Below are 17055 nucleotides of genomic sequence, written 5' to 3' on the forward strand. Positions count from 1 at the left end.
GTAATTGAAAAGTTTGTGATAATTTGATGCATAATTTACCGTAGGAAATGATTAATATGATTAACTATGAAAATAATATGGCAGTATTTTAGCCAAAAATATCAATTTTTATTTCATTTAATTATGTCTTTTATTATAACAAAACAGAAGAAGAAATGAAGTATTTTAATATATTATGAATTGTCGATGACAAACGTTAGAAAACTTGATCTCCATTTGAAATTGAAGGTGACAAACAAAGGATTAGGGGAGTACAATCATGCAACCATATACGTGGAAACCATGGACCCAAAAATGTTTGTCCGAGGTGTATGTAGCAATATTAGGATGACAAAAAACCTTAACTCATGGATATCCACGGGTAAAACCTGTATGGGCACGGTATGAGTCACAAACGGATATCCGCGAGTTTTATAAATGACTTTTTAAAAATACTCATAGGACAATACCCGTTATTTGTATGATTATTATATTATATTTAACTAAAATAAAAAGTACATTATCCTAATATTCATTACACTGTGTACATTTTTTCTTTTACTTTGTTGACATTTTTTATATCTTTTATTGAATTTACATGTGTAGAAATACACATGTCTTGCAAAGAAAGTATATATTTTTTGTTAAGGAAATGAGAACATCAAATTACATAACTAGAAGACATGAATATAGATTTAGCATTTTTGCCAAATATTCAATCAAAAGGCACAACAATAATTAAGTTTTATCTCATTTGAAATATAATAGAAGTAGAAAATTATAAACTCATTTATAATATAGGAAACATGCATACCTGTTGTACTCGCATATACCTAGAAATATCGGCGAAAAACTCGCACGTGCATACCCGTTGTACTCGCAGATACCTAGAAATATCGGCGAAAAACTCGCACGTGCGTACTCGTATGGGTACGGGTTGGTATGAGTAATGCTCTTCTACTTTGAAACGGGTAGCTACTACTCATGCTCGCCCGTGTCCGTTGCCATCTCTATGTAGCACAAAGATCATTTTTAGTACTAGAATTTTCGTTAATAGAATGTGAGAATAATATAATTTTATAGTTTTGAATTTTTAATTTAAAAATAAAGAAAAAATTGGACCCTTAAAAATAAATTGGTACTATATATCAACTAGCGAGTTACCCGTGTATTTGCATGGAATAGTATTTTTTGTCATATGATTAAGAATATACATATTACATGTCGATTGTCTCTCTAAATATGAGAAAGAACTTAAAATTTTCTTATTTTGAAATTGATATATCCTTCAAAATTCAATGTCTCTCAGTATTAAGTTTGACAAAGTTTAAATATATATAATATCATAGTGTGTAAGAACTTAATTTTATTATCTGGAAAACCAAAAATTATAAATGAGTTTAAAATTTGATGAGTTAATAAGTTAAATGTTTGACCCTCATTAGCCTTACACATATCAATAGAATCAGAATTGTTGTGTTCTTTTTCACCACATAATATTATTAATTGATTAAATTGGATTATAAATATTTTTACTTGAAATTAAACTCAAAACATACTTATTTATTTGATCAATAATTTCAATAGTTGATTCAAGTATTGTCCTTGCTTATAAAAACTTTACATTTTTTAGTGATATTGTAGATTTGAATAAGTACTTTGAACTATGACATCTATTGGATTATCAAAATTAACGAATGTATATGCCATTAAATAGGGAATGGTGTAGTTGTGGGAATTGTAAAAAAAATAACTCTAACTAAAACAGACAAATGTCATTATATTTTTTGTTGAAGCGATTATGTACAATTACTAATAGTTTATTATGAGAATTAGAGTTATTGTTATCAATGTTAATAATACATTCTTTAGTAATTTCAAAATATGAAATAGTCTTAATAAAATTTTGTTACTTGAAATAACCTTAATGAAAGAAGAGTGAGCATTTCCTTCCATCATAGTGTCATTAATAGCATGCTTGTGGTTCACACGAGAATTGATAATAGAATTATTATTAGAATTATAGTTATTGTTATTAACGCTAATAATACTCTCCTTGGTAACATGTTTTTGGTTGCCTAGACTTTTTTTCATCGATCACCTTAATATTAGGCATTATAGTTGAAACCAAATTATTCTTTTGGTCGTTGACTAAGGAGAAAAATGGATTAACATCTCCCAACTTAATTTCATTAATAGTTACATGTTATTTCTTAGGGGTGCATATTTAATGTCTCACACTTAGGGGTGGACACTGTTGTCCCATAAAAATGTATCATTTAATGTACCACTATTTATGATTGGTTAAAAAAATATTTAATATTTAATTTTTTTAACTTAAATACATTTTTTTCAACCAATTACAAGTTGTGTCACATGGAGTGACACACTTTGTGGTATAGCATATGTATTCCCCACACTTAGTGTCACTCCATGTGCTAGGACCTTGTGATTGGTTGAAAAAATATATTTAAGTTAAAATTTAATTTTTAAGTAATTTTCCGACCAATCACAAGGTCATAGTACATGGAATGACACTAAATGTAGGACATCAGATGTGCACCCGTTTCTTAGAGATCTTCTTATTTTTATTAACAGTCAACCAATTTCCATAAACCTACGATGACTCTTGAACAAAATACTTGTCATTTTTTGTCGACCCATTGAATTCACATTTACTGCCCCAGTTGTAACGGACATAATAGTTTATACTTTTCTACCTGATTTGTTAGTCATTATTAATCTAATATAAGAATATACTCACAATTGATTTCTTACTTTTAAATAAGATTGCTTTATGTATTTAAATAATACAATGATAGTAAGTAATATATATTCAATAAATAACATCTCTTATATTATTTAAGGATGGACTAGTTAGTGTCATTCAATAGGTGATAAATTATCTTACTAACTAATACATATTCAAAAACTGTTATAATCATTTATCTCATAATGAGAATTGCATAAAATTGGGAAATCACAAATAATTTAAACAAATTAAAAATACAAAAAATTATGACATTATTTTTGTCCATATATGGAAATGCAAGTAATCCAGAACAATTTTACATTAAAAATGAACTACGACAAACACATAATAAACATAAAGACATTATTTTTCTACACTCATATAGTAATGGTAACCTCTCGTGATTATATTTTAGGAGGTGCATTTTCTCTTCTACAACTGAAACAAATAAAATGATCAATCCATAATTCTTGTACACTCACATAGTAATTGCAATCTCTAACAATTGTGTTCGAGTATGTGAGTTTCTCTTATGCAAATGTTGAAACAAAGACCATGACCAATAAATTATATATATCAACAAAAGAAATTTTGAAAGAGTCTACAAAGAAATTAAAAATTGGAAAAGTATATAATATATCTACTAACAAAGACAATAATTAAAAGAATAGAAAATCATTGAGTGAGTTTGAGAGCAAAAGATGATAGATTTATTGAGTAAAATATGTAAAATTTATATGATGAAGAAATTATATCTACTACAAATGAAGAAAAATTGAAAGAGTATAAAAATAAAATCATACATGTGAGTTGATTTTGAGAGTTGAAAATAATAAATTTATTGATCACAATTTGAGAAATAGTATAAAATATATTTACCAACAAAGGCATAAATTAAAAGAATAGAAATCATACATGTGAGAAGAATAGAAAATCATACCCGTGAGTGAATTTGAGAGTGAAAGATAATAGATGTGTTGAAAAAGGAAGAGACGCCCTAATAAAACGACAACCGAAACAAATGTTAGAAAAAATGCACATTTTGTCCATCCTTTATTATTTATTTAATGAGTTATTATGTTCAGATTTTTTAAACAAATAGCAAAGAGTAGTTTTGATCTTGTGTGTAAGGTTGTATAATAACATATAATGAGCTTTTGGAGGGAAAATTTTGCATGAGACATTAACATATGTCTCTAGCGAATATGGCAATAATAAACATTATATGAGGTGTTGACACATGTCCTTAGCTGATGTGGCAAGAGTTTTTTTTTGCTATGTAGTAAATAAATATTTCTATCTACTATTATATTCTTATGTGCCAGAGAGAATGTGGCACGTGAAATCAAACAAAATATTTGATATTTGAGATTTACTTATTGTATAAAAAGGAATCTCAAACTTGACTTGTTTAATTAAACAAGTGAAGTTTAAATCTTGAGTATAATTTCGTGCGGAAAAGTTAGAACAAAGATCCTCTTTAATAAAAGAGAGACAAGTAAATATTCTTTTGGTGTTGGCAATTTTTTCCATATGCAATATTAATTCAAATCAGTGTTTTACTCAATATAAATAAGCATGTGCACTCGAATTAATAATATGTAGAACTTAATCATATTAACTTGTTATTTGGCAAACAAAACTCTTTACACTAAAAGGTAGAATAAAAATATAAATGAGATAAGATTTTGTATTCATAAATCACAACCCATTATTGGATGAGTAATTCATCCTCCCTCACATTATAAAAGATTTAAATTGTGTTTTAAAGATACAAAAATGTATAACATATTTCTCAACAATAATGAAGACGATTGGAGTTACAATTAGTATGGTCATTTTTTTTATATAACTCATTCATTTTTTTATATAACTCACTCATTTTTTTAATGTATTATTATCAATGGCATTTACTCATATTTTGGATAAATAACTAACTCATTTTGAATTGTGTGTTTATCTTTCCCAATAAATATAGTTTCTAGGAATAGTCAAGTTTAATTTTAACCACTAAATAGTTTGATTTATTTAGCACATATAGTTTGGAGGACAAAAAAATACTATAAATTCATTATTTAAGAGATCTTCATCCCAAATAGATTAAAAAAAAGTAAATGTTTGACCACTTTATTAGTACCAACAAATTAGGGAAATTTAAGCTCTTTTTAACATGACAAAATATTTAAAATATTTTTATATACAAAATATTTGACCACTTTGATTATGATATATACAGAATACAAAATATTTTTAAATCTTTGTCCAAAAAGAAAAGAAAATAACAATCACTAAAGTTATATTTTTCCACGAAATATATATATGAAATCTTTATTCATAAAAGGAAAGTAATTAAAAAAAATAAGTGCACAGTTGACCAATTAGTTGGTTTCAACAATCAATTAGGAAATTTAAATTCATTTTAGGATAGTTCAATATTGGTTATTTTTCTCTCTAAATTATTTTGTTTGAGAGTTGTTTTTAATTAATAATATTTTTTTAGTACTACAAATTATATTTCATTACCTTATGAGTAATGAACTAATACATTTTGAGATATGTAATTGTCTCTCAATAAATGTTGATTATGATAATCAAATTCTTAACTATTTTGTCTTTCTTGGAATCTAGTTGGACCTTACTTTATGATTTTGTTAATTTAATTAAAAATATTTGACTAAGTTATGCACTATATAAATTATTTCCCAATATATTTCTCCATAAAAAATTAAATGGAAGAAAGCAAATGAAATGTAAAATATTACAAAAATTGTTTATTTTTATGACATCATATGTCCATCAAAAATCATAAACGTGCATGAGTATATTCTATTTCTAATATACAAATATTCCAAGCGTAAGGATTGAATCTTTTTGTTTAGATCATATGTAAGTTTCATAAAATTGTCTTAGGTCGAAAATATTTGTATTTTTTGTGATTAATATTTTGTCTTTTAAATTTTCACACCCAGAGAGACTTTGGTTAATGATTCAACATGAACAAACCATTTGATATAAATAATTAATTGTTATTTGATAATGTATTAGGAATCCCTTTAATGGTCAAATAAGTTAAGGATAAATATATATAATGAGATTGATAACTGAATAATGTATTATATCGTTCTTTCATAAAATATTGCTAGCGTGTGAGCTTATTATAGGTGGATATGAAATAATTTATCTATTACAAATAAATATTTTATACTTCTGTTGATACATTATATTTGTATATTAAAGTAATTTTTATCAAAGACACATAACCTTAAAATAATGATAGAATGTAAAATAAATTATACACACTTTTGACAAATTTGGTTGGCATTTCATGCATAAATGGTTTTCAACCTACTTAATACTACTTTTCCACATTCTAAATTAATCAAATTACACAAAACAATATGATATATATTTTTCTTATGTTTAAAAATATACACCACAACATTACAAATTTACATTCTTTGAGAAATTCATTAATGTATTATTTTTCGTTAATGAACAATGGACTAATAGTAACATAAAAAATAATAAATATTGCATATAAAAAATATAATGTACCTTATAGAAATAAAAATCAATAAAATCTTTTAAATTGTACTTTTATGTATACCAATATGTAAAGGGACATTTTTAGGCATATATCTTACCTTTTTGTCATTAATTAACAATAAATCTAATTAAAAGTCATTTAAGATTTCTCTGATAACCTTTTTCAGTCACTTATCTAATCCATTATATTTAAAAAATGAATAGTTAATATTAAGTATAATTTAATTTAATAAATATTTATATGGGGAGTAGTTTTGACCTTGTAAAATTTTTAGAAGTTTATATGGTGAATGATAGATATATAGTTGATGATGTTCCATTTTAATACTACTATTTCTTATTTTTATTATTTATACTAGTGTGTCGAAGGACACTTCATGTATATCAACTCGTATTCTTATTTTATGATATTAAGTATTAAATTTGTATTTTTTTATTTTAAAAAATTAGAGTATTTTTTATTGGATGTGCTTCATGTTATAATTTTTGTATTTATTATAATATCCAACTCAAAGTCACATATATTAATTATAGCTATCTAAGATTATATGAATTTATTTTAGAAATTAAAAATATTAAGAGAAAAATAAGTTTAAATAAATATCTATGAATTTATTTTATATGAATATATAGTTTAAATAAATATTTATCTCGAGAAATTTTATACTTTTATATTTATATTTTCAACTTACATCTCATTATCATTTATAATTAAGTTTAAAGTCATCACTCATAATAAATATGACATCTTCAACTTTTTAGACTTTAGTATATATAACTAAGTATTTATAATAGCAAAAAACGATTCAATATCAAAACACTATTGATAAAGGCATGGGAATATTTATTTTATCTTATTTCCATATTAAGAAATAAATCCATAATGCAATAAAAGGAAATAAAAAGGGATATGGACATATGGTATGGTGTGTATCTCAAAACAATTATGTATTCATATTTTTAGTCAAACAAATTTCACTAAATAATATAAAATAGTATGTTATATTTTTATATTTTTTTAATTGGATAAACACATACAAATATGACAATATATGATATCTGTACTTGTGACACCAACATTGCTTTTAGGGAGTAAGGATAATCTCCATTAATAAAGAGATAAATACTATAAAAGAAGAAAATATTAATATAATAAAATATTTTTATCATTTTATATACAATGAAATAATATTTGTATCATTAAAAACACAAATAAAATCTAAAAATTATTGTCATAAGAATTAGAAAATATCTAAATCCTAGTTGGCAAATGTAATGTTTTTGATTGGGTGAAAGGCCTCACAACTACGTGGGTCTGTGAAGTAGAGTTTCCCACCGTAACAGTGTTATAACACCGTTCTAAATAAACGGTTTCTTCTCTCTGCTTTTCTTACTTCAAACTTTAAACCCCAACGCTTCAATTTCATTCGCTCACGTTTTGCCTCACAGATTCTTCACTTTAATTTTTCCGATTAGGTTTTCTTCTCTCTTAAGATTCAATCACTTTTTTCTTTTATTTATATATTTTACCGTGAATGAATTTCGAATTGATCAGTGATCGATTTTGATTCCTTTTTATACTGTTGTTTTTGGATTTCAGGTGAGGCCATTCGAGTTCGTTAGATCTGTAATTTTGTCGCATTTGAAAGAGTTTAAGAGAAAATGAAGAACGTTGAGCGAATTGCCAATTTTGCTTTAGCAGGTGTAATTTCTTAACTTTTTCTTGCTTCACTTGATACACACTTAATTGTTAATTATTACCATGTGATTTATAATAATCTTTGATGAATTTGGCTTCTATCAAGCACGTAAACTTCTAAATGTAGTTACTCTGTCTATCTCCGCATTATGAACTTTGAACGCTCTTAATTGTATTTATCAAATTTTATATAAATCGAGTTAGTTCCGTGGAAGTCTTGTGCACTGTGCTGCTCTTTTATACAGATGTGCTTAATCATTTTACAATGATTAAAAATTGAGTTAGTTTGGTGGAAGCCTCGTGCACTCGGCATCTCTTTTATACAGATGCACTTAACCATTTTACAATGATTAAAAATTGAGTTAGTTTGGTGGAAGCCTCGTGCACCGGGCTACCTTTTAGACAGATGCACTTAATAACTTTATTAATGATTCAGGCCAACTTTTAAAATATTGTTTCTCTATTGATATTAATTTAAGGTTTGTGCTTTTATGTTGATCTTATATTGTTTTATGTTGTGTTAAAATTTGCGTTATCCCATGTAAGTGTCTTAATAGGTACGTTGTCTTGTATCACTGCTTCCTATAGTACAATGCAGTTGTTGTATTCTCATTTTTTAGGTTAAAATAAACAAAGGATGTATACATTGTTTTTGAATTTTGGTTCTTAAATCCTGTATAGTTGTGTGTTTCTAAGGATTTAATTAGTTCTTGAATTTTAATGATTACACATTGTTTGGTAATGTTAATGATGGTCAGCGTGAGGGAGAAGTGGGTTCTTTTCCTAGTTCATTCGATGCTAACGGCATTTTGTTTGTCATGGCAGGTTTAACCCTAGCACCGCTTGTCGTCAAAGTAGATCCAAATGTAAATGTTATTTTGACGGCCGCCTTGACTGTTTTTGTGGGCTCTTACCGTTCGGTCAAACCAACCCCACCAGCCGTAAGGAGTACCTTTAGCTTTTCTACTCATTCTCTTCTTTACATTGGTCTTTTCATTGCTCAATACTGATTTCTTTATGTTGCATATAATTATGCAGGAGACAATGTCCAAAGAACATGCCATGCAATTTCCCTTTGTTGGGAGTGCAATGCTGTTTTCACTTTTCTTGCTCTTCAAGTTTCTGTCTAAGGACTTGGTGAACACTGTATTGACAGCCTACTTCTTTGTACTGGGGATTGTTGCACTTTCGTATGTTATTTTCTCTCTGTCCAAAGTACTTGGTATGTAAACAGCTTTTTTCGGGACATATTTGCTATTTTATCACTCATTTGTTCTTCCATTGTTTGCAGGGCTACATTGTTACCATCAATCAAACATTTTCTGCCAAATCATTGGAATGAGAACCCCACAATCTGGCATTTTCCGTATTTCATTTGTATGTGATGTGCTTCCTCCTTATTTTCCCTTACTGTTGCTGACATTGACAATAATCTTTCTCTGAACCATGGTATTAGAAGTTGTCTACTTCTACCTGTCAATTAATTAGTCAATGATGACTGTCTTTGGCTAGTATTATTTGTTATTCATTACTGTTGGTAACTGCTACTGGTTTTGTGATGTACCCAGTGAAGTACCAAAAATGTTAGTTTTCTTTATTTATTGTTTACAAATTATACCGTCTTCATTGAAAATGTATATTTTGTGTTTGATATATCTCTGTTTTAACCCGACTTTAGTGGTTTTAATTAATTAACACTCTTGGGTTGTTAATGGGGTATCTTCGCTAACACATCCCATTTCCCACAGTGCATCCCATTTTCCACTGTGCATTGCTGCTTGAAATATTGTGTACCCATGTTCTTACACACATATATTGGTAGAAGTATCGTGTTCTGAACTTCTGTCGTCATCTTATGAGTTTCAACTCAATTTTGCCCAAAGTGAGCATTATACTCTTGTCTACTTGGAACTGAATGATCTATTGCTCTTACTTTTCGTAAGTGCTAGCTATTTTGTTACCAAACTTCATCTCTTGAAAAGTACAATTTGGTATGTTTTTTGTACTCTCTTCATGTATATGCAATCATGCATGGGAGGCTGAATTATAATTTATACAAATGCGAACAATTTCACTTTATTTATTGAATTGCATTTGCCATTTCACGAAAGCTAATTCATTGGGTTCAGTATTTTTCCTTTAATTTTTAATGCTACTTGTACAATGTTATCATATTTTGGGTTCTAGTGTTCTTACATGAACTTTGAACTGTTTTTAGAGAAGGGATAAGAAATATTACCAAGTGAATAACACAGAAAAATACTAAATGCACTTTGACCTGATGAATTCCACATAGCTTTTCATAATTGGAATGGTAGCCACTTCTGTTTTGCTTTAAAATGATCGGTAAAAATGGTTGGTTGGTTGGTTGTTGTTCTGGCCACACTTATTGATTGTTTGGTTTGAATTCACTTTTTTACAGGACGAGTATATATGTTGTTGGTTTCATTATACTCGACTTATTATCACGATATGATCATCGCTGTGGTGTTTTGCTACTTTTAGCTGTTTGCATTTGATCCAGTGGACATTATCTTGCTACTATCATGTAGAATGATGTTTTCTTCCACTTTTCTTATGCAGCATTGGAGATTGAGTTTACAAAGTCACAGCTCGTGGCAGCAATCCCTGGGGCCTTTTTTTGTGCCTGGTATGCTTTGCAGAAGCATTGGCTGGCGAATAACATATTAGGTCTTGCTTTCTGTATTCAGGTTTGGTGTTTAACCGGTTTGTATTGTATATATCTATGTATTTGTATTCTACTTTACTAGTTTGAAGCAATACCTTTTAAAACTAAGCTTCTTCCTTAAAGCATATTCTTGAAAAAGGAAATTAAAATTATCATTTATGCTATGAATGTTCGTGTAACTGTACATATTTTTTTATTTGTAGACAATAATTAATAGCAATGACTCCCTTTGATATTTTCAGGGAATTGAAATGCTTTCTCTTGGGTCTTTCAAGACTGGTGCTATTCTTTTGGTAGGTAATTTTTTCCTAATTGTAATTAATGGTGCTCTAGCCTTCTTTAAAAACTAGTTGTAAGATTCCCATCATCTTGTTTTTAGGCTAACGATCCTTCGACTTTAAAGTTTAAACTAAACCAGGCTACTCCACTTGTTCCATTCATTTAAAAAAATAAGACAGACATTTTTATATTTTAATTTTAATAAAGTACAATAAGTTTATCTTCAGCTTCTTATACTTGGCTTTCTCTATTTTGGTTTCTCCAATCCCCTTTGAACTTTACACTCAAATTAAGCTGATAAATGACTATGATTGTGTACTTTCCAAAAAGTATGTTTTTTATTGCATAGTTTATTTTTCTCCCATTTTGAACTTAGATTCATGTGTTTTGCAGGCTGGTCTATTTGTGTATGACATTTTCTGGGTTTTCTGCACTCCTGTGATGGTCAGCGTTGCAAAATCATTTGACGCTCCCATAAAGGTTAAATTTTGGCTAAATAAAATTGATATATCTTTCTTCCCATCTTGTAGATTTTAATAGTGTAAATGCTGTGATATTATCAGATAAAAATAGTATATTCGTTCCCAATAATATTCATTTTATTTTTTGCAGCTTTTGTTCCCCACATCAGTTTCTGCAAGGCCATTTTCAATGCTTGGACTGGGTGATATTGTTATCCCTGGTAGGATGATTCTTTCAGTTGACATGTTATTTTTTTATTTTTAACAATTAAATTGTATATTTCGTATGTATCACTTTATGTTTGAAAGCTTTAGAGAGAACACCAGGTCATGTTGGTTCATATGGTAAGGGACTTGGCATTTACTGTTGTGGGTTTAAATGTGCTGCGGGAGGTTGTGGGACATGAAAACCGCATGAAATTTGCTAGCCCAGGTGTAGGGATGAACTGGGAGTGGGATATAATGATATAGTGTCTTGTTCCCCTTGTTTTGATTATTTAAATGAGTGAGGAAAGATGAAGGTAAAATGTCACGATTCTAAAGTTTCATGTTACCTTTTAAATGACTCAAATTTTAATGTTGGGTTTTCCTAATGTCAGTGATGTGTGTCTTAGGGCACATTCTATGAAACCCATAAGAGGTAAGCCGGCATTTGGAATCAATGTTTTTAATGCACATGAATTTTATAAATATATCAGTTCCCAATGCAAACTTACCAATTATGAGTTTCTCAAAATGTACTCTGGGGCACACATTAGAAAAACCCTTTAAAAGTAAAATCAAAGGTATTCCCCCACAATTTGAAGAGCACCTAAGTGGGAGTTAGGGGGAATAGCTTCCATCAAATTCTTTTACCCAAAGAAGTTTATAAACTCCCAAGCAAAAAGACTTATTTCCTTTTTTATCTTTCTCCTTCAATGCCCTCATTATTCTTCATCCAAAAAACAAACCCTTAGAGCTAAATTTAAGGGTTAAAAGTCTTGTGGTAATACAGTCCTCCATTAGAACTTCAAAGGTCTTCTACTTTTAGTCAAGAGGCATTTTTCTGTTCGTTATTTTTTCCATTAAGAATAACCGCCTTATCAAGTTAAAGTAGTTGAGCTCTGACTGATGGATGGTAACATGTATTTAAAGTTGGTCTAGAACTTTCTTGCATTTACAAATATAAAAATTAATTTTAACTATTCTTGCATTTACAAATATAAAAATTAATTTAAAGATGATTCATATAACTTCGTCAGGATCTTGCTGACTAGTTTATTTCAGTCATAATTATGTTATGGCTTCTTTAAATTAAAATTGCAAATAATGCTTTATTGTTAACAAGTTGCAAATAATTATGCATCCTAGCTTATGAAGCTTCTTTTATGATTTCAATGTGTCAGATATCAATCTGTATTTGGAAAGAGTATTTTTCTATTTGAATTTTGAAATGGTTATATGCAATTATGCATGCCATCAATTGATGTATAATATCCATTCATATAAGTGAAAATAAAGAAGTTCTCTTCTATTGCTCGATTGTTACTTCTATTTTTATTGATTACATATCCCCCCTTCAGGTATTTTTGTAGCATTGGCTTTGCGGTTTGATGTGTCTAGAGGAAAAAAGGCTCAGTATTTCAAGAGTGCATTTTTAGGATACACTGTCGGGTTGGTCCTTACCATCGTTGTGATGAACTGGTTTAAGGCTGCACAGGTGAGTGATATGTAGTTTCATTTACCTTTTTATTTATTAGGTTTGATCTGTTTTGTGCATTGGGGTTCTGGCTGATCATATGATGTATTTTTGAAGGTCAATCTACTCTATTAACATTTCGCATCTTTTCATTGTATACCTGCTTTCAGCCTGCACTTTTGTATATCGTACCTTCTGTAATTGGATTTTTGGCTGCTCATTGCTTATGGAATGGTGATGTCAAACAGGTTTGTTTCAATGCTCGATTTTTCCATTTCTCTGTTCTTCTATCAAAATGTTAATCATCCCTTTTTATGCCATCTAATTTGTTTTCAATCATTAGTTTTTACTGGAGTATAATGTGCTATGCCTTCTATTATATAACCATAGTTAACGAGAGTAGTGTTAATTTGATTTATCATCAATGTAAACTATGCCCCATCAGTAATAAATAAAGGAAAGGTTGTGCAGTTTTTAAAAAAATAAAATTAGTGCATTGCGTTGAGTCATTTATTAGATCAAAACTTAAATCTTCTGGAAATAGAATATTACCTGAAATGACCATTTGGACCATTAGCACAAATTTATATTTACTATGATTACTTTTGGCAACAGTTTAAAATGTACTAGAGGAAACATTACACAGATACATAGATGTTGATGATGAGCTTCTCTGGATAAGCCAAGTTCTAACATGGTTTTGTTTTTTATCGACGCAGTTATTGGAGTTTGAAGAGGGGAACACTGCAGATTCATCTGAAGAGGTTGATGACAAATCTAGCAAAAAGGTTGAATGAAATTGAAGCTTCCCAATACAATACAAATACTTCTGTGTCACAGAAGAAATACTGTTATTTTCTGGGAACACCTTTAATTTTAAAGCTAACTTATTCAGAGCAGCACACATCTGTAACAAGATTTGTGATTTAAGGGTAAAGAAAACATTTGTCTTATTTTTGGAATTAGCATTTTGCTTTCACATGCCTGGTCTGGGTTTTACATAGCCATGGCTTTCTGCTTTCTCGTCCATACATACAATTTAGAGGGAATCCAGATTTTAGTCCTTCAAATTTTTTGTGTATCAATTTGATATCCAAAAAAATAAAAATCCATACTAGTAATTAAAGGTCATGAATGCGAGTCAAAATATTCAAAGGGTCATAAAACATGCTAAAAATAATTAATTTGACTCATATTTAGTATTTTTTGAACCATTTTGGGGTTTTCAAAATTTCAAGGATCAAATTAGTATATGCAAAAAAAAAAAAAAATTGAGTTACTCTTCAATTTTATTCTCACTGCACTGCAGTATAGATGGTTAAACCCGAGAAATGACAAATCTTAATCAGGGTATGTTCCTAGAGAGGAAGGATTTTTTAGGTTTGATTTTTATTCATGTTCCCTTGTTTCTTAGGGAAATTGGAACACAACAAATAATTTTCAGATGCAAATTGGATACAAATGCAAATGGTGTAAAATAGGGGGCAGATTTACATCCCAGCCATAACCATAAATTCACCCCTCATTAGATATAGGAATTTTCCAAAACACCCTCACTCAAACTACTTTCTCATTTTCTTTCTACTTCCATATGGTATTTGAGAGCCTAGTGCACAACGTGCTATCATGGTTTGGCTTTCATGTGCCATCTAAATCTTCATCACAAGAAAGAGAAAATGATGTATATACTCTTACTCTAACACTCATATTTAATTATTAGAGGTGAGTAAGATCTAGTCCGACCTGTATGTTTAGGTCTACGTTCAGGACATACCCGATTAAAAGGGATAAATCTATCGTCAAAAAAGGATTGTTGCGACGAGAGTGAAAGACACTGCAACACTTATGTTTTTCCTTATTTCTTTTCTATTATATGTTTTTCCTCTTTGAAGTTGCTTATGTTATTGCCTCTGATTGCCAATACCCAATAGACCACCGTCCTTTTCCTTGGTTGGTAACTGCATAGATTCTAAACTTTTACTTTCACAAAATATAAAATTTAAAACATAAGTTTCAAAATAATTGGTGCCCTCTATTTATAATTGATGTGATAATTCGACCATCTTGGTTTACTAGGTGCCTAGGTGGTTAAATTGTTTTGAAATTTTTAACACTTTCTATAATTTTTAGTCACATGATTGTGATAGTTTTTAGTTTGAATGATGCAATTTACGGTTTTTAATTATATACTCATGTATGTGAGATACAGGTTTTAGTTGAGTTTATACACATATTGTGATAATTTTGATTGTGCATGCTTAAAGATTTGAGGAAAAAATCAACGTTTGTCATTTTGACCATTTTCAACCTGGACTCGTCCCTATCTTGACTCGTCCCTATCTTGACTCGTCCTATTTTGGACTCGTTCCTCACACATCTCATCCTAATTATGAACGATTTCGGGTTCAAAAATTGACCTGATCAATATTTAAGGACGAGTGAGGGACATGCTTAACCCATCTCAAATCGTCCCACACTCACCCTTATTCGTTATGAGTAACTCTTGAAATAAAAATAACACAAATAAATGATGGATAGTTGTATAAAATATTTACGCTATCACTGTATAGTATTACACTCCATAAGATAACTCAAGACGTCACATAATTGGGATGTCATCTTAAGGAAGCACATCTATTGTCACATTTTTATGCCATCTTAATAATATGGTTATGTAAACTCAAGTTGCTCATACAAAACTCTAGTTTACTACCTATAAATGAGCCTAGAGATCTTTTTAAATATATCTACATAATTAAATTTCATTTTTATAAATTTCATATTCAAATTTTACATAAGATAATTTTAATTGTATTGAAATAATATAATATAAATATTTATATAATTAAACATGTTAGTTTTATTGAACCTTTTAGATAGCTTAAATTCATTTTTACCCATTTATGAAAAAAGTTTCCTCTAATATATTATACGTCATATAATAGTTGACATATGTTATTGTTTTTTGTACTATTAAAAATATCTTTTCACTTTATGGTAAAAAACTAATCTCTTTCGGGATTTGTGGTCGACCCTCCCAACTAGAGTCACTTTCAGGAATTGAACTATTGATTTTTTAATCATTCCAAAATTTAGTGGAGTCTTACACTATTACAACAACTATCGCATCTTTACCCTGAAAATTGTTTAGGAAAAAAGTAACTGTAAAGTAAAATGAGAAGATATATTGAAAACGATAGATAAATAGAAAATTTTATTTAAAAATCAGTAATTTACTTGACTTATGTAAAACAACACGATAGATATTGCAACGTGTATACAACGTGGATATGGATAACAACGTGGATACAACGTGTATACAACGTGTATCAAATATTGTCACCTCAGATTCATGAGTCCAGTTTCTTTGAGTAAAACTCATATAGAATATATATAACATATTATCTTTACAAACAAATATATTTATGTGTTTTTCTATTATTATTAACTAGCGTGTTGACATGCACTGTCTTGTCTGTCAACCCGCTTTCCTATTGTTTGTAATGTATAGTTTGTATTTTATAAATTCAAATATAATTTTTTGCGCTAAATTTACGGTTGAATTTATTCAATTGGTCTAATATTCAATTTTTTAAATATACTTTTAAAATAAAAATATAATAAGGATAAAATAAGAAAATAATATTATATGGTTTTTTGGTAGAAATAAAAAGATATTGAGGGCAAAATAGGAAAACACAAATTACACCATGATGGGTGGCTATTTTGTATTTTCCCTTTATTAATAGTATAGATATAGATGACTAAGTTTTAATTAAAATAAAATATGTGACATATTATCAAGATTTTTGTTGTTGTCTTTACATACGTCTCTACAAAAAAAGTTTTTCTCGATTTCTTTTTCCCTCCAACACTTAATTTGGGATGATTGAAATCTGAACTTTTTTATTCTCATTCATATTATTTATGTTATTATATTCTTCACAAATGTAAGATAATCAAATCATTAAA

The 17055-nt window shown here is 28.8% G+C and overlaps 1 protein-coding gene across 1 annotated transcript; it reads left to right on the forward strand.

Annotated features, from left to right (window-relative positions):
- On the forward strand, window positions 7617–14062 carry LOC109344200 (signal peptide peptidase-like). Its single transcript, XM_019582857.1, has 12 exons — window positions 7617–7753; window positions 7878–7979; window positions 8802–8917; window positions 9015–9166; window positions 9268–9353; window positions 10560–10687; window positions 10908–10958; window positions 11338–11424; window positions 11557–11626; window positions 12968–13104; window positions 13254–13331; window positions 13803–14062. Exons 2-12 carry the CDS (start codon window positions 7940–7942, stop codon window positions 13878–13880), a joined length of 1023 nt encoding a protein of 340 aa, XP_019438402.1. The 5' UTR covers window positions 7617–7753; window positions 7878–7939; the 3' UTR covers window positions 13881–14062.

Source organism: Lupinus angustifolius, chromosome LG03 (genome assembly GCF_001865875.1).
Source record: "Lupinus angustifolius cultivar Tanjil chromosome LG03, LupAngTanjil_v1.0, whole genome shotgun sequence".
NCBI classification, from domain to species: Eukaryota; Viridiplantae; Streptophyta; class Magnoliopsida; order Fabales; family Fabaceae; genus Lupinus; species Lupinus angustifolius.